This window comes from Chiloscyllium punctatum, chromosome 11 (genome assembly GCF_047496795.1).
Source record: "Chiloscyllium punctatum isolate Juve2018m chromosome 11, sChiPun1.3, whole genome shotgun sequence".
NCBI classification, from domain to species: Eukaryota; Metazoa; Chordata; class Chondrichthyes; order Orectolobiformes; family Hemiscylliidae; genus Chiloscyllium; species Chiloscyllium punctatum.
Window position 1 is genome coordinate 96,712,172 of NC_092749.1, and position 19,479 is coordinate 96,731,650.

Sequence of the window (19,479 nt, forward strand, 5' to 3'; positions counted from 1 at the left end):
ATATGAACTCTGACCCTTAAAACAATTCATTTTCACAGAATTGAACAGTCATTTGCCTCCACTTTCACATTAAAGCTCCCAAGCATCCACACATCGTAAGCATTGTACTTTCATATGTTTAAACTTATCAACGCACTCCAACATTCATGACTCTGATCCTCATATGGAGATAGTGAGGGAAGTTGACCAAAAGCTTGGACTAAGAGGTAAGTTTTAAGGGGTTTATCAAAGGAGTGTAGAAAATGAAATTCGGAGCTGCACGTTGACCGCTGAAGGTATGGTGACTGATGGTGGGGCAACCAAAACCATTTTCCAAGAGACCAGAGATTTGGAGGATTTGAGAGCTGGGGGATGCTACAATGAGAGGGAGGGTGAGGTTATAGAGAAATTTGAAAGCCAGAATGAGAGTTTTTAAACTAATGCTTTCCTGGTGATGGAACCCAGGGATGGAGATAGAGAAGCTGGCTGAACACAAAATGGTGTTGAATAATTTCAGGTTTCACAGAGAAGCATATTTGTGATTTCTTAATACTTTTACTGATTAAAATATTGGCCACTCCTGGCTCTAATAATGGGAATTCAGTGCTACCAAAGTGGATCACCTTAATTAGGCTAAATATCAAAAGGCTGAACATTTATGAAGTTATGCAAACACTCCGTTTGGAGTCCATGTAGGGCATCAGACAGGATTGATACTGGCTAAAATGTTATGAAAAGAAATGCGCGCAAGTGTCCATGCCTGAAAGAATTACATCAGAGAATCATCTATATCGACTTCCAGAAGGCCTTTGATAAGGTGCCGCAAAGGAAGCTGCTGAGTAAGATGAGAGCTCATGGTGTGAGAGGCAAGGTACTAGCATGGATAGAAGATCCGTTATTTGGCAGAAACCTGAGAGTAGGGATTAAAGATTCTTTCTCAGGATGGAAGCTGGGTGACTGGTGGTGTTCCACAAGGGGCAGTGTTGGGACCACAACTTTTCACTTTATACATTAACGATCTGGATGAAGGAACTGAGGCATTCTGGCTTAGTTTGCAAATGATACAAAGATAGGTGAAGGAACAAGTAGTATTGAAGAGATGGGGAGGCTGCAGAAAGATTTGGACAGGTTAAGAAAGTGGACAAAGTGGCAGATGAAATACAGTGTGAGAAAACGTGAGGTCATACACTGGGAGAAAGAATAGAGGCATGGACTATTTTCTAAATTCAGAAATCTGAAGTGCAAAGGGAGTTGGGAATCCTAGACTAGGTTTCTCTTAAGGTCAGCGAAATCAACGTTTCGGGCAAAAGCCCTTCATCAGGAATAAAGGCAGTGAGCCTGAAGCGTGGAGAGATAAGCTAGAGGAGGGTGGGGGTGGGGAGAGAGTAGCATAGAGTACAATGGGTGAGTGGGGGAGGAGATGAAGGTGATAGGTCAAGGAGGAGAGGGTGGAGTGGATAGGTGGAAAAGAAGATAGGCAGGTCGGACAAGTCAAGGAGACAGTTACTGAGCTGGAAATTTGAAACTAGGATGAGGTGGGGGAAGGGGAAATGAGGAAGCTGTTGAAGTCCACATTGATGCCCTGGGGTTGAAGTGTTCCGAGGCGGAAGATGAGGCATTCTTCCTCCAGGCATCTGGTGGTGAGGGAGCGGCGGTGAAGGAGGCCCAGGACCTCCATGTCCTCGGCAGAGTGGGAGGGGGAGTTGAAATGTTGGGCCACGGGGCGGTTTGGTTGATTGGTGCGGGTGTCTCGGAGATGTTCCCTAAAGCGCTCTGCTAGAAGGCGCCCAGTCTCCCCAATGTAGAGGAGACCACATCAGGAGCAACGGATACAATAAATGATATTGGTGGATGTGCAGGTGAAACTTTGATGGATGTGGAAGGCTCTTTTAGGGCCTTGGATGCATCACCTCCTCCCTCACCTCTATCCAAGGCCCTAAAGGAGCCTTCCACATCCATCAAAGTTTCACCTTCACATCCAATAATATCATTTATTGTATCCGTTGCTCCCGATGTGGTCTCCTCTACATTGGGGAGACTGGGCGCCTTCTAGCAGAGCGCTTTAGGGAACATCTCCGAGACACCCGCACCAATCAACCAAACCGCCCCGTGGCCCAACATTTCAACTCCCCCTCCCACTCTGCCGAGGACATGAAGGTCCTGGGCCTCCTTCACCGGCGCTCCCTCACCACCAGACGCCTGGATGAAGAATGCCTCATCTTCCGCTTCGGAACACTTCAACCCCAGGGCATCAATGTGGACTTCAACAGCTTCCTCATTTCCCCTTCCCCCATCTCATCCTAGTTTCAAACTTCCAGCTCAGTTACTGTCTCCTTGACTTGTCCGACCTGCCTATCTTCTTTTCCACCTATCCACTCCACCCTCTCCTCCTTGACCTATCACCTTCATCTCCTCCCCCACTCACCCATTGTACTCTATGCTACTCTCTCCCCACCCCCACCCTCCTCTAGCTTATCTCTCCATGCTTCAGGCTCACTGCCTTTATTCCTGATGAAGGGCTTTTGCCCGAAACGTTGATTTCGCTGCTCGTTGGATGCTGCCTGAACTGCTGTGCTCTTCCAGCACCACTAATCCAGTATTTGATTTTCATCATCTGCAGTCATTGTTTTTACCTTCTCTTAAGGTCAGCTTGCAGGTTGAGTCGATAGTTAGGAAGGCAAATACAATGTTGGCATTCATTTCAAGAGGACTAGAATATAAAAGCAGGGATGTACTTCTGAGGCTTTAAAAGGCTCTGGTCAGACCATATTTAGAGTATTGTGAGCAATTTTGCATTAATTCACGAAGGATGTATTGTCTCTGGAGTCAGTCCAGAGAAGGTTCATGAGAATGAACCCAAGAATGAAAGGCTTAACATATGAGGAACATTTGAGGACTCTGGGGACTATACTCAATGGAGTTTAAAAGGATGAAGGGGGATCGGATTGAAACTTACAGAATACTGAATAGCCTGACAGAGTGGACATTGGGAAGATGTTCTCACTGGCAGGAGAGATGAGGACCTGAGGGCACAGCCTTAGAGTAAAGGGAAGACCTTTTGGAATGGAGATAAGGAGAAACTTCTTTAGTCAGAGATTGGTGAATCTCTGGAATTAATTAATTGCCACAGAAGGCTGTGAAGGCTAGCTTATTGTGTATATTTAAAACAGAGATAGATAAGCTCTTGATTACCAAGGAGATCAAAGGTTACAGGGAGAAAGTAGGAAAATGGGGTTGAAAAACCTATCAGCTATGATCAAATAGTGGATCAGATTCAATGGGCTGAATGGCCTAGTTTCTGCTCCTATGTCTTATGGTCTTATACATCACAGAGAGAGAGAGATTTGAAAGGGGTAGGTAAATGAGGGGATTGTGGATGGCAGGCCGGGGCAGAATAGAAGCTGAATAAATGACAATGAGATCTGAGGGTTGCAGAAAATGGGTAGTCTCTGCTGAAAGCAGACATGTCATAACAGGACGAGATGTGGGATGGATAAAAAAAAAATGAGAAGTCAGAATCAGTTTCTAAAGTTATTGAATTTAATGTTGAGTCCTAGAGGCTGCAGGGTTCCCAAGCAGAACATGAGGCATTGTTCTTTGAGATTGCGCTGAGCTTTGCTGGAACATTGCAACAGGTCTGTGGCAGATATTGGCATGGAACGCAGTAGTGTGTTGAAGTGGCAAGCAACTACAAGCTAAGAGTCGTTATTGTGGACAGGACATAGGTGTTTTGTAAAGCAGCACCTAGACTGCATTTTATTTCCCCAATGTAGAGGAGACCACATTGTGAACAGTGAATATTTTGGACTAGGTTGAGTGAAGGGCAGGTAAATTGCTGCTTCACCCTGGAAGGTGTGTTTGGGGCCTTAGATAGTGAGGAGGAAGAAGTAAATGGGCAGCTGTTACCTTTTCTGCAATTGCGTGCAAACCTGTTGTGGGGCTCCGGGGAGGTGTTGAGAATTGAGGTGGAGTGGAGTAGAGTTTCACAGAGGAAATGATCCCTGCAGAATATTGACAAATGAAGGTAAGGAGATGTGTGTTTGTTCGTGGCATCATGTTGGAGGTGACGGCAATGGCTGATTCCAATCCTTTGGATGTGGAGGCTGGTGGAATGGTCAGTGAGGACCAGGGAGGGATCGAAAAGTAGGAGATGGGATGGACATGGTAGGAGGGAATCCTTGGCTGAGGAAAAAGGTTGGACTTTTTTGTGCGCAACCTCACCACCACCACTGCGGAAAATGGTATCATTGGAACAGTTACTACGAAGATGGAGAAGCTGGGAGAAAGAAATAGTGTCTTTTCAGGAAACGGTGTGAGCGTGGATAGTCAAGGTAATTGTGGGAGTCAGTAGGTTTGTAATGGATATTGGTGTTGAGATGCCAGTGTTGGACTGGGATGGACAAAATCAGAAGTCACATGACAGCAGGTTGTAGTCCTACAGGTTAATTTAAAATCACAAACTTTCACAGCACTGTTTCTTTATCAGGTGAAGTTGAGGAAGGCACAGAATATATGCACAGAGAAAATGGCAAGACAATTCCAGGTAATGGATCCAGTGTGAATAGTTTGTCAACAGGCTGAATAACAAGGGAAGGGAAGTTAAATAAACTTATTGGACAATAACCTGGTGTCGTGTGACTTATAGATATTGGGGACCGGCCTAATCTCCGAAATGGAAACAGATGTCAAGGAAGGGAAGGGAGGAGTTGAAAGTGGACCAAGTAAAGGTGAGGGTAAGGTGGAAATTGGAATTGAAATTGATAAACTTTACCAGTTCAGAACAAGAGGGGGAGGCGGCACTGACGATATCATCAGTATACCAAAGGAAGTGTTATGGGTGGGGACTGGAGTAGGACTGGAATAAGGAATGTTCCATACATCCCACAAAGAGACAGGCATTAAAAGGGGCCCATGTGGGTACCCATGGCCACCCCTTTGACCTGAAGAAAGTGAGGGGAGTTAAAGGAGTAGACTGGGTGACTGCTTTGCAGAACACCTCTGGTCTGTGCACAAGCAGGACTCATAGCCAGTCATTTTAACACAGCATTCTTCTCGTTTGCCCCACGTCTGTTCTTGGCATCATGCAGTGAGTCACAGCGCAAACTGGAGGAACAATATCTTATCTTCAAACGAGGCACTTTACAGTCTTCTAGACTTAATATTGAGTTCAATACCTTTAAATTTCTCCCCCTTCTTTTACCTTATCATGTCGTCCCTCCCCCTCATCCCGCTTACTGTCTTTTCAAGTCTGGCAGGAGGCACACCATTGTTCTGCCGTTCTCACTTTCTGATCACTTAATCTGCACTATCAACAGCTTTTCTTCACTGGCACCCTACACTCACTAACACCAGCAACAGCCCCCCACAACCCTACAATCGCATAATTGCTGTCTCCTCCATACACTCTCTCCATGGGTGCTGCCTGACCCACTGTGATCTCCATCAGTTGTTTTTAGTGCAGATTCTAGCATCTACAGTAATATGTTCCCATCTGTTATGACATAACTCCCCCTCCCAGTCCCCAAGGACATGCAAGTCCTGGGCCACCTCCATCGCCAAATCAAAGCCACTGCCAACCGGAAGAAGAGCACTTCATCTTCCACCTCAGGTCCCTACAACCACACAGCATCAACATCAACTTCACCAATTTCCAAATCTCCCCTCCCTCCACCTCATCCCAGGTCCAACACTCCAACTCAGCACTCCTGTCTTACCTGTCCATCTTCCTTCCCACCTATCTGCTCTACTCTCCCCACCGATTTATTGCAATTACCTCCCTCCTGCATCCACCTATCACCATCCTACCTATCTTCCCCCACCCCCACCTCCCCCCTCCATTTATCTTTTAGACCCCTTCCCACTCCACATTCCTGATGAAGGGCTTATGTCTGAAGCATTGACTCTCCTGCTCATCAGATGTTGCCTCTATTCCTGATGAAGTGCTTTTACCCAAAACATAGATTTTCCTGCTCCTCAGATGCTGCCTGACCTGTGCTTTTTCAGCCCCATTCTAATCTAGACTCTGGTTTTCAGCATCTACAGTCTTTGTTTTTACCTCAGATACTGCCTGACTTGCACCACACTTTTTGACTATGAGTTTGGCAACTCATTTTGATCCACTTTCAGGTCTATTATCAGATTACATAGAATAAAAAAGTTTAAGAATTGCAGATGCTAAAAGTGAGGAACAAAACACTAAAATTGCTTAGGAAATGGCCCTTGCAGAGGAAGGGTTAAAGAGAGAACTTTTGAATTTCAGAAGTTGGAACTGAAAAGTAAAGGTTTTCTTAAAATGAAGGAGTTTAAACATTCACATCCAGAAGTTGTGAGAACTTGTGTGCAAGATTCGCACCTGAATTGGCGGATATTCATGAGTTAGTTCATAAATCAAAGTTTGGCTTAGATTAGATTACTTACAGTGTGGAAACAGGCCCTTCGGCCCAACAAGTCCACACCGCCCCGCCGAAGCGCAACCCACCCATACCCCTACATCTACCCCTTACCTAACACTACGGGCAATTTAGCATGGCCAATTCACCTGACCTGCACATCTTTGGACTGTGGGAGGAAACCGGAGCACCCGGAGGAAACCCACGCAGACATGAGGAGAATGTGCAAATTCCACACAGTCAGTCACCTGAGGCGGGAATTGAACCCGGACCTCTGGCGCTGTGAGGCAGCAGTGCTAACCACTGTGCCACCGTGCCGCCCACTTCTGACATTCATTTCAATCTATGAAGGATAGAAATTGGGGAAAAGAGAAATTCTCAGATGATACAAGAAAAGGATATCTCATTGTAGGTAGTAATAATAGTTTACCACAGATCATAAAAGAAGTCCATGAGGGGGAGAAGAGAAGTGTAAAAGACCCCTGGTGTTCTCACTGTAATAAAATAAAACACATGAAGTTGCAGTGCTGGTGGTTTAAAAAATGCACTGGGAAGATGGGAGTGGGAAAACAGGAGAAGCCAGTGGCTTTTGTTGGAGTTGTAAAGGAATGCACAGAGAAAGCTAAAAAGCTCTGCCATAATGTCAGGAGTTGGTTGAGAAGAGAGAACTCATTAAAGAATTTCCTTGTATGGGTAAGGTTTATTCATGTGCGCCAGGAGGAGCAGGTAAAGAAATTAAGATTATAAGAAATACAGGAGCAAGTCAATCTTTGATGATGAAAGATGAGGAGATATGTAATTCAGAAGGAATATTACCAGAAAAGATGTTACTGGAATTCATGGTGAGAAGAGCAATGTTCCATTATATAATGTAAAGCTGGAGAGTCCTTTGAAAAGAGTGCAGGTGAATAGTTCTTTGGAAGTAGAGTTCAGGGTAGATAGGATAGTGAAGAAAGCGTTTGGTATGCTTTCCTTTATTGGTCAGAATATCGAGAATAGGAGTTGGGAGGTCAAGCTGCAGCTGCACAGGACATTGGTTAGGCCACTTTCGGAACATTGCATGCAATTCTGGTCTCCTTCCTATCGGAAGGATGTTATGAAACTTGAAAGTGTTCATAAAAGATTTACAAGGATGTTGTCAGAATTGGAGGATTTGAACGACAGGGAGAGGCTGAATAGGCTGGGGCTGTTTTCCCTGGAGGCTGAGGGATGACCTTATAGAGGCTTATAAAATCTTGAGAGCCATGGATAGGGTAAATAGACAAAGTCTTTTATCCTGTGGTAGGGGAGTCCAAAACTAGAGGGCATAGGCTTAGGTTGACAGGAGAAAGATGTAATAGAGACCTAAGAGGCAACTTTTTCACACACAGGCTGGTGTATGTTGGGAATGAGCTGCCAGAGGAAGTGGTGGATGCTGGTACAATTGCAGCATTTAAAAGGCATCTGGATGGGTATATGAATAGGAACGGTTTAGAGGGATATGGACCAGGTGCTGGCAAACGGGACTGGATTAGGTTTGGATATCTGGTCGGCATAGACGAATTGGACCAAAGGGTCTGTTTCTGTGCTGTACATCTCTATGACTCTGTGAAGAGTGGGGAAGTGGTGGTAGTAGTAATAGAGAAATTTTCTGTTCCAGAGATACAGCATATCCTCAGTCATGATGTAGCTGGATCACAGTGGAAGTGATGCCTACTGTGGTTGAAAAACCTTTGGAAAAATCAAACAATTGAGGTGTTACCGGAAGTAAATACTGGGATTTTTCTGACTTTCTGTTAACAAGGTCTCAAAGCAATTGGTTGAAGCAGCAGGAGAAATCAAGGAGTAAAGATAAGAAAGATTGAAGACTAATTATCGGAAACTATGTTTGATTAAACGTTTGAGAATAACAAGAACAGGTGAAGGACAAAGTGGATATATTTAATTCAGAGAAGTTGGCTGAATTGCAACAGAAAGATGATAAAATGAAGCAGTTGTATCAAAAAGCATATACTAAGTGTATCCCAGAATTTTTCTATCATAAAAATGAAGTCTTCATGAGGAAATGGAGATCATTGTGTATTCAGGCAGATTAGAAACGGGCAGATGTTCATCAAATTGTATTACTGGTAGCTTATAGAAAGGAAGTGTTGCAGGTAGCACATGAATAACCAATAGGATAATTGGGAATAAGGAAAGCTCAAGCCAAATTACAAAAACATTTTTATTGGCCTAGACCACATAAAGAGCAGTTGAATTTTGCCAGGTATCATTCATGTCAGGCAATAAGAAAACTTCAGGCATTGATAAAACTAGCATCCTTAATATCCACTCCAGCATTTGAGGATTTTTTTTAACAAGAGTCTTAATTGATTGCACAGGACCTTTCATTGAAAAAAAAAGTGAGAATCAGTATTTGTTGACCATAATGGATATGTTTATTAGATTTTCAGAGGCCATTACATTTTACAATATCATGGCTAAAAGGATTGTAGAAGAGTTACTCAAGCTTTTTAGTAGAAACGGAAAGAAGTTGGGACGTTATGTTGCAGCTGTATAGGATATTGGTGAGGCCACTTTTAGAATACTGCATTCAATTCTGGTCTCACTGCTATAGTAAAAATGTTGTGAAACTTGAAAGGCTTCAGAAAAGATTTACAAGGACGTTGCTGGGATTGGAAGATTTGAAGCACAGGGAGAGGCTAAACAGGCTGGATGTTTTCCCCTGGAGCATCGGAGACTGAAGGGTGACCTTATGGAAGTCTATATTATAAAATCGTGAGGGTCATGGATAGTCTAGGTCTTTTCTGCAGGGTTGGTGAGTCCAAAACTAGAGGGCATACGTTTAAGGTGAGAGGGGAAAGATTTAAAAGGGGCCTAAGGGGCAAATTTTTCACGCAAACAATGGTGCGTGTAAGGCACAAACTGCCAAAGGAGGTGGTGGAGACTGGTACAGTTACAACATTTTAAAAGGCATTTGGACTGGTTCATGATTAGGAAGGGTTTAGACGAAAATGGATTAAATGCTGGCAAATGGGACTAGATCAGTTTCGGATATCTGGTTGGCACAGACGAGTTGGAACAAAGGGTCTACTTCCATACTGTAAACTCTATGAGGAGAAAGTGAGGACTGCAGATGCTGGGGATCAGAGCTTAAAAATGTACTGCTGGAAAAGCGCAGCAGGTCAGGCAGCATCAAAGGAGAAGGAGAATCGACGTTTCAGGCATGAGCCCTTCTTCAGGAATGAGGAGGGTGTGCCAAGCAGGCTAAGATAAAAGGTAGGGAGGAGGGACTTGGGGGGAGGGGCGTTGGGAATGCGATAGGTGGAAGGAGATTAAGGTGAGGGTGATAGGCCGGAGAGGGGGTGGGGGCGGAGAGGTCGGGAAGAAGAATGCAGGTCAAGAAGGCAGTGCTGGGATGGAAACCCTGTCAGAGAGAGGAGCAGAACCTTTACAATGTGGGCCTATCTGGAAGAGATTTGGAAGTGAGTAAACACGAAACAAAATTTCCACATTGTAGGGAATCTAATCTAATCGAAAGACTGTGGTGGCACAGTGGCTAGCACTGCTGCCTCACAGTACCAGGGACCTGGGTTCGATTCCAGCCTCAGGTGAGTCTGTTTGGAGTGTGCACATTTTCCCCGTGTTTGCGTAGGTTTCCTCCAGGTGCTCCAGTTTCCTCCCACAATCCAAAGATGTGCCGATCAGGTGAATTGGGTATGCTAAATTGCCCATAGTGTTAGGTGCATCAGTCAGAGGGGAATGTGTCTCAGTGGGTTTCTCTTCAGAGGGTCGGTGTGGACTCGTTGTGCCAGAGGGCCTGTTTCCACACTGTAGGGAACCTAATCTAAACTAAAAAAAGTGACCTTTCCTCAGGAGTCAAAAATAGAGATTGCTACAAAGGCTCAACAGGTCTAGCAGCATCTGTGGAGAGAAATCAGAGTTTACATTAACTGGAACTCAGCTGTGAGGGTCACTTGACCCAAAACGTTAACTCTGATTTCTCCCCTTAGATGCTGCCAGACCTGGTGAGTTCTTTATTTTCGTTTCTGATTTACAGCATCCACAGCTCTTTAAATCTTTAAAAATCACGCAACACCAGGCTATAGTCCAACAGGTTTATTTGGAAGCACTAGCTTTCAGAGCACTGCTCCTTCATCAGGTAGCTAGTAATTTTTAACTTTGTCCACCCCAGACCAACACCAGCACCTCCACATCATGGCTTTCAATCTTCATTTATTATTTCGGGAAGACTGGCCGTGGTTGCTGTGGCACAGCCTAACCTGCAGAGGGCACTGTTTCCGGAAGACTGGCTGTTGTTGCAGCGATGGGACCAGTGCTGCAGAGGGCGCTGTTTCTGGAGAGCTGTCCGTTGTTGCAGTGATGGGACCAGTGCTGCAGAGGGCGCTGTTTCTGGAGAGCTGTCCGTTGTTGCAGTGATGGGACCAGTGCTGCAGAGGGCGCTGTTTCTGGAGAGCTGTCCGTTGTTGCAGTGATGGGACCAGTGCTGCAGAGGGCGCTGTTTCTGGAGAGCTGTCCGTTGTTGCAGTGATGGGACCAGTGCTGCAGAGGGCGCTGTTTCTGGAGAGCTGTCCGTTGTTGCAGTGATGGGACCAGTGCTGCAGAGGGCGCTGTTTCTGGAGAGCTGTCCGTTGTTGCAGTGATGGGACCAGTGCTGCAGAGGGCGCTGTTTCTGGAGAGCTGTCCGTTGTTGCAGTGATGGGACCAGTGCTGCAGAGGGCGCTGTTTCTGGAGAGCTGTCCGTTGTTGCTGTGATGGGACCAGTGCTGCAGAGGGCGCTGTTTCTGGAGAGCTGTCCGTTGTTGCAGTGATGGGACCAGTGCTGCAGAGGGCGCTGTTTCTGGAGAGCTGTCCGTTGTTGCAGTGATGGGACCAGTGCTGCAGAGGGCGCTGTTTCTGGAGAGCTGTCCGTTGTTGCAGTGATGGGACCAGTGCTGCAGAGGGCGCTGTTTCTGGAGAGCTGTCCGTTGTTGCTGTGATGGGACCAGTGCTGCAGAGGGCGCTGTTTCTGGAGAGCTGTCCGTTGTTGCAGTGATGGGACCAGTGCTGCAGAGGGCGCTGTTTCTGGAGAGCTGTCCGTTGTTGCAGTGATGGGACCAGTGCTGCAGAGGGCGCTGTTTCTGGAGAGCTGTCCGTTGTTGCAGTGATGGGACCAGTGCTGCAGAGGGCGCTGTTTCTGGAGAGCTGTCCGTTGTTGCTGTGATGGGACCAGTGCTGCAGAGGGCGCTGTTTCTGGAGAGCTGTCCGTTGTTGCTGTGATGGGACCAGTGCTGCAGAGGGCGCTGTTTCTGGAGAGCTGTCCGTTGTTGCTGTGATGGGACCAGTGCTGCAGAGGGCGCTGTTTCTGGAGAGCTGTCCGTTGTTGCAGTGGCGGAGCGGGAGCTGCAGAAAGTTAAAAATCACACAACACCAGATTATAGTCCATCAGGTTTAATTGGAAGCACTAGCTTTCGGAGCGACGCTTCTTCATCAAGTAATAGTGGAGGGCTCAATCCTAATACACAGAATTTATAGCAAAAATTTACAGTGTGATGTAACTGAAATTATACATTGAAAAATTGATTGTTAAGCTGTTAGAATATCATGATAGTTTCACTTCTTTCATGTGTAAATCACAAAACCTTTTTTTAAAAAGTTGCATTCTCGGGTTAGCTGTTAACAATGGGTGATAGCTAGACAATATGTTGAAGGAGTTAGCCCCCTGTGTTCTCTGTCCATGACCTGATGTTTAGATTGATTCTAATCTAAAAAGTGAGATAACGGAGTTTTACACGAATTCATGCAGTTTTTGAGCAAAGTACAATGTAACCCTGCAACTCCAAATTCACCCCACAAAATATACTTGTGCATGTGGGTCTTTGTCTGTCTGTGTGTCTGGGTTGGGGATTGTGAGTGTGAGAAAGTGTATGTGTGTGTGTGTAGAGTGTCTTAAGTCTGAGTGGGTGCATGTGTGAGTGTGGGAGTGTGTGGGTCTTTAAGGGTGTGTGTGGGTGTCTGTGTGCACGTCTGTGTATGTGTGTATAGGAGTGCCTGTGTGCGTGTGTGTGTAGGACTATCTCTGTGTTACACCTGTAATGTGACATGAACCCAAGGTCCTGGTTGAGGCCCTCCCTATGGGTACCGAACTTAGCTATCAGCCTCTGCTCGGCCACCTTTCACTGCTGCCTGTCCCGAAGTCCGCCTTGGAGGATGATCACCTGAAGGTCCGAGGTCGAATGTCCTGGACCACTGAAGTGTTCCCCCACAGGGAGGGAACACCCCTGTCTGTTGATTGTTGTGCCGTGCCCATTCATCCATTGTTGTAGCCTTTGCTCGGTTTCCCCAATGTACCATGCTTCCGGGCATCCTTGCCTGCAACGTATAAGATAGACAACGTTAGCTGAGTCACATGAGTACCTGCCATGTACAAGGTGGGAGGTGTCCCCACGCGTAATGGTGGTATCTATGTCCACACTCTGACACGTCTTGCAGCACCTATCGTGACAGGGTTGTATGGAGTTGTCCCGAGAGCTGGGCAGCTTGCTACGAACAACGATCTGTATGAGGTTTGGCGGTAGTTTAAAGGCAAGTAGTGGAGGTGTGGGGAAGGTCTTGGTGAGGTGCTCATCCTCATTGATAAAGTGTTGCAGGTCACGAAGAATATGGCGTAATTTTTCAGCTCCTGGGAAATACTGAACAATGAAGGGTACCCTGTCGGTCGCAGCATGTGTCTGTCTCCTGAGGAGGTCATTACGATTCCTTGCTGTGGCACGTTGGAAATGGCGGTCGATGAATTGTGCATTGTACCCTGTTCTTGTGAGGGCATCCCTGAGTACTTCTAGGTGTCCGTCACGTTCCTCCTCATCTGAGCAGATCCGGTGTACATGTAGGGCTTGTCTGTGGGTTTGCAGTAGAGTGTGGTGCTGAGGTGACCATCCTTGATGGAGATGCATGTGTCCAAGAATGAGACAGATAGTCGAGAGTAGTCCATGGTGAGTTTGATGGTGGGATGAAACTTATTGATGTCACTGTGTAGTTTTACCAGTGACTCCTCGCCATGGGTCCAGAGGAAGAAAATGTCATCAATGTACCTGCTGTATAATGTTGGTTGGGGATCCTGCATAGAGAAGAAGTCTTAGTCGAATCTGTGCATAAAGATGTTGGCATATTGGGGTGCAAATTTGGTCCCCATGGCTGTTCCATGTTTCTGGATGAAGAACTGGTTGTCAAAGGTGAAGACGTTGTGATCAAGGATAAAGCGGATGAGTTGTAGGATGGTGTTTGGAGATTGGCAGTTGTTGGTGTTGAGTACTGACCAGGCACATTGATGACATTTTCTTCCTCTAGACCCATGGCGAGGAGTCACTGATAAAACTACATCGTGACGTCAACAAGTTTCATCCCATCATCAAACTCACCATGGACTACTCTCGTCTGTCTAGAGCATAGGACAGTGCAGCACAGAACAGGCCCTTCAGCCCATGATGTTGTGCCAACCATTGATCCTCATGTGAGGTAAACCTAATGTACGAACTCTCAAATTTCTGTGACCATATGCATGTCCAGCAGTCTCTTAAATATCCCCAATGACCTCGCTTTCACAACTGCTGCTGGCAACGCATTCCATGCTCTCACAACTCTCTGCATAAAGAACCCGCCTCTGACATCCCCTATACTTTCCGCCAAACAGCTTAAAACTATGACCCCTCGTATTAACAATTTCTGCCCTGGGAAAATGTTTCTGGCTATCAACTCTATCTATGCTTCTCATTATCTTGTTCACCTCAATTAGGTCCCCTCTCTTCCTTCTTTTTTCCAATGAAAAAAAGTCCAAGCTCAGTCAACCTCTCTTCGTAAGATAAGCCCTCCATTCCAGACAGCATCCTGGTAAACCTCCTCTGAACTCTCTCCAAAGCATCCACATCTTTCCTATAAAAGGGTGACTAGAACTGGACACAGTATTCCAAATGTAGTCTAACCAAAGTTTTATAGAGCTGCAACAAGATCTCACGGCTCGTAAACTCAATCCCCCTGTTAATGAAAGCCAAAACACCATATGCTTTCTTAACAACCCTGTCCACCTGGATGGCAATTTTAAGGGATCGATGTACCTGCACACCAAGATCCCGCTGTTCCTCCACACTGCCAAGAATCCTGTCTTTAATCCTGTACTCAACTTTCAAGTTCGACCTTCCAAAATGCATCACCTTGCATTTATCCAGGTTGAACTCCATCTGCCACCTCTCAGCCCATCTCTGCATCCTGTCAATGTCACGCTGCGGCCTACAATAGTCCTCTATACTGTCAACGATATCTCCAACCTTTGTGTCAGCTGCAAACTTGTTAACCCATCCTTCAATCTCCTCATCCAGGTCATTAATAAAAATTACAAAGAGTAGAGGCCCAAGAACAGAGCCCTGTGGAATACCACTCACCACTGACTTCCAGGCAGAATATTTTCCTTCCATTCCCACTCGCTTTCTTCTGTCAACCAGCCAATTCTGTATCCAGACAGCTAGATTTCCCTGTATCCCATTCCTCCTGACCTTCTGAACGAGCCTACCATGAGGAACCTTATCAAATGCCTTACTGAAGTCCATATACACAACATCCACTGCTCGACCCTCATCAACTTGTCTAGTAACATCCTCAAAGAATTCAATAAGATTTGTGAGGCATGACCTGCCCCTCACAAAGCCATGCTGACTGCCTTTAATCAAGCCATGCTCTTCCAGATGGTCATAAATCCTATCCCTCAGAATCCTTTCTAATACCTTGCAGATGACAGACTTGAGACTGACTGGTCTGTAATTGCCAGGGATTTCCCTATTTCCTTTCTTGAAGAGAGGGATTACATTTGCCTCCCTCCAGTCCTCAGGTACGACTCCGGTGGAGAGCGAGGATGCAAAGATCTTCGCAGGCGGCGAAGCAATCACATTTCTCGTTTCCCAAAGCAGCCGAGGACAAATCTGCTCTGGCCCTGGCGACTTGTTTATTAATGTTTGCCAAAATTTTCAACACATCAACTTCCTCAACCTCTATCTGTTCCAGCAGCCTTACCTGCTCCTCAGTGGTTTCATTCACTGCAAGGTCGTTTTCTTTAATAAAGACAGAAGCACAAAACTCATTTAGGGCTTCCCCTACCTCCTCAGACTCTATACACAAGTTCCCTATGCTATTCCTGATCGGCCCTACTCTTTCTTTGATAATTCTCTTATTCCTCACATGTAAAATGCCTTTGGATTCTCCCTATTCTTCCTGCCAAGCCTTTATCTGTCTCATTCTTGGACACATGCATCTCCATCAAGGATGGACACCTCAGCAGCATACTGTACCGCAAACCCACGGACAACCTCACAATGCTACACTTCTCCAGCTTCCACCCAAAACATATTAAAACAGCCATCCCTTATGGACAAGCTCTATGCATACACCGGATCTGCTCAGATGAGGAGGAACGTGACGGACACCTGGAAGTACTCAGGGATGCCCTCACAAGAACGGGGTACAATGCCCAACTCATCGACCGCCAGTTCCGATGTGCCACAGCAAGGGATCGTAATGATCTCCTCAGGAGACAGACACATGGTGCGACCGACAGGGTACCCTTCATTGTTCAGTATTTCCCAGGAGCTGAAAAATTACTCCATGTTCTTTGTGACCTGCAACACATTATCAATGAGGATGAGCACCTCACCAAGACCTTCCCCACACCTCCACTACTTGCCTTTAAACTACCGCCAAACCTCAAACAGATCGTAGCAAGCTGCCCAGCTCTCAGGACAACTCCATACAACCCTGTCACGGTAGGTGCTGCAAGACGTGTCAGAGTGTGGACATAGATACCACCATTGCACGTGGGGACACCTCCCACCTTGTACATGGCAGGTACTCATGTGAGTCAGCCAACGTTGTCTATCTTATACGTTGCAGGCAAGGATGCCCGGAGGCATGGTACATTGGGGAAACCGAGCAAAGGCTATGACAACGGATGAATGGGCACGGCACAACAATCAACAGACAGGAGTGTTCCCTCCCTGTGGGACATTCGACCTCGGACCTTTGGGTGACCATCCTCCAAGGCGGACTTCAGGAAGCAGCGAAAAGTGGCCGAACAGAGGCTGATAGCTGAGTTCGGTACCCATAGGGAGGGCCTCAAACCGGGACCTTGGGTTATTGTCACATTACTGGTGACCACCATTGCATACACACACAGCACACACACACTCTCACATACACACAGGCACTCCTATACACATGTACACATGGAGACACATACACTGATGCGCACACAGACACCCACACACTCTTACAGACACACACATTCCCACACGCACCCCCTCACAGACTTAAGACACTCTGTGAGAAAATGAATGTTTGTGTGTGTAGTGAGTGCACTCACAACCCCCAATCCAGACAGACACACACACAAAGACCCACATGCACACATATATTTTGTGGGGTGAATTTGTACATTGTACTTTGCTCAAAAACTGCATGCATTCATGTAGAACTCTGAGCTCAAAAACTGCATGAATTTATGTAAAATTCTATTATCTCACTTGTTAGATTAGAATCAATCTAAACATCATGGCATAGACAGAGAACACAGGGGGCTAACACCTTCAACATATTGGCGAGTTATCACCATTGTGAACAGCTAACCTGAGAATGCAACTTTTTAAAAAAAGGTTTTGTGATTTACACATGAAAGAAGTGAAACTATCATGATATTCTAACAGATGAAAGGCTTAACAATCAATTTTTCAATGTATAATTTCAGTTACATCACACTGTAAATTTTTGCTATAAATTATGTGTTAGGATTGAGCCCTCCACTGCCACCTGATGAAGGAGCGATGCTCCGAAAGCTTGTGTGCTTCCAATTAAACCTGTTGGACTATAACCTGGTGCCGTGTGATTTTTAATTTTGTACACCCCAGTCCAACACCGGCAGCTCCAAGTCGAAGTTGCAGAAGGCACTGTTTCTGGAGAACTGGCCGTTGTTGCTGTGGCGGAGCCGGCGCTGCAGAGGGCACTGTTTCTGGAGGACTGTTTGCTGTGGCGGAGTCGGCGCTGCAGAGGGCACTGTTTCTAGAGGACTGTTTGCTGTGGCGGAGTCGGCGCTGCAGAGGGCACTGTTTCTGGAGGACTGTTTGCTGTGGCGGAGTCGGCGCTGCAGAGGGCACTGTTTCTGGGTTGCTGTGGCGGAGCCGGCGCTGCAGAAGGCACTGTTTCTGGAGGACTGGTTGCTGTGGCGGAGCCGGCGCTGCAGAGGGCACTGTTTCTGGAGGAGTGGCTGCTGTTGCTGTGGCGGAGCCGGCGCTGCAGAGGGCACTGTTTCTGGAGGACTGTTTGCTGTGGCGGAGCCGGCGCTGCAGAGGGCACTGTTTCTGGAGGACTGTTTGCTGTGGCGGAGCCGGCGCTGCAGGGGGCACTGTTTCTGGGTTGCTGTGGCGGAGCCGGCGCTGCAGAGGGCACTGTTTCTGGAGGACTGGTTGCTGTGGCGGAGCCGGCGCTGCAGAGGGCACTGTTTCTGGGTTGCTGTGGCGGAGCCGGCGCTGCAGAGGGCACTGTTTCTGGAGGACTGGCCGCTGTTGCTGTGGCGGAGCTGAAGCGTGTTGCCTGTCAGATCAAGCTGAGGCTCTAACGGGCGTGTGGTGACTGTGGTGGCAGAGCGGTTGATGCGGGTGCCCGATGGGCGGTGGATCGGTGTGGGTGAGGCAGCTAAGGATGGTTCTGAGGAGGCTCATCAAGTGCTCTCTCCGGGATTACGGTTTCTGCCTGGCTTCGTTGCTGTTATTGAGTTTGGCCTCGCTGTGTTACCAGCTGAACGGTGGGGCTCCGGCCCTGCTGCTGGAACTCCGCAAGTTTCTGGGTAGGTGCCACGCCGGAGGACGGGCGACTCTCTGCCTCAGTGTATCCCGCCTGAGGACCGCGGCTTTGTCTGGCCTGCTTTCCTCAGAGGGACCTTGGAGAAGAGTGAGGGGCGGGAGGTGGGTGAGGGACAGACAGATAGGGGTGGGGAGATCAGGGCTGTGGGGGGGGGGGTGAGAGACAGAGGGGTGGGGAGATGAGGGCTGTGGGGGGGGGGGGTGAGAGACAGAGGGGTGGGGAGATGAGGGCTGGGGGGGGGTGGGAGACAGAGGGGTGGGGAGATCAGGGCTGGGGGGGGGGTGGGAGACAGAGGGGTGGGGAGATCAGGGCTGGGGGGGGTGAGAGACAGAGGGGTGGGGAGATCAGGGCTGGGGGGGGTGAGAGACAGAGGGGTGGGGACTGGGGCTATAGGGGTGAGGGATAGAGGGATGGGGGTGAGAGACAGAGGGGTGGGGATGGGGGTGAGGGACAGAGCAGGGGTGGGGATGGGGGTGAGGGACCGAGCAGGGGTGGGGATGAGGGTGAGGGACAGAGCAGGGGTGGGGGGTGAGGATCAGAGGAGTTGGTGGTAGGGATGAGGGCTGGGGGACAGAGGGGTGGGTGGGGGGGGTGTGAGGGATTGGGTCGAGGGAGAGGGGTGGGTGAGCGGCAAGGTGTTAAGAGATGGAGGGTCAGGAAGGCATGAAGGACAAACAGTCAAGGGGCAGGGAGTGTATGTGTGAGGGTTTGAAGGATGAGGACGTGTGAGGGATTGGAGTCTGACAAATTAGACAGTCTAAGGGATGGGGCTGCATGATGGACACAGGTCTGAAGGACAGGGACAACAGGCAGCTGGGAGGAGGGGGATCTGAGGGAGGGGTATGGATATGAGGGGCGGGAGGTACATCATTTGTAAGAGATGGGAGTCGGTTTTGTGAGAGATGGCAGTTCTGTACAACTAGGAGAATGTGAAGGGAGTGTGTTGGGAGGGCATGAGGTGTGTGTATGGGGGCGGTTGTGAGAATAGTGCAGGGGATTGAGACTACTGTGGTTGGGAATGGGTCATAGAATGTATGGCAGAGAGAGTTAGATGTATCAGTGTGAAGGAGAGGGGTGATTTACTGGATACTATGTTTCATTTACTTGTATTTAGTGTGAAGCTCAGTGTTCTTTTAGGAAATGTCGCATTCTTCCTTTTAGCTTACTTTTAACTGTACTATGTCTAAAGTTTGGAAAGTGATGTTTAAACAACCTCAGACTTAGCTTCTAACTTTAG

General features: G+C 47.5%; 1 protein-coding gene across 1 annotated transcript in view; it reads left to right on the top strand.

Moving 5' to 3' along the window:
• The first annotated feature begins 17,945 nt into the window (after nt 1–17,945).
• Nucleotides 17,946–19,479, top strand: part of usta (uronyl 2-sulfotransferase a) — an 86,435-nt gene continuing 84,901 nt past the window's right edge. Inside the window, exon 1 of the mRNA XM_072581336.1 lies at nt 17,946–18,225. Coding sequence (XP_072437437.1) covers nt 18,045–18,225 — 181 coding nt within the window. The 5' untranslated portion in view covers nt 17,946–18,044. The remainder of the gene's footprint in view (nt 18,226–19,479) is intronic.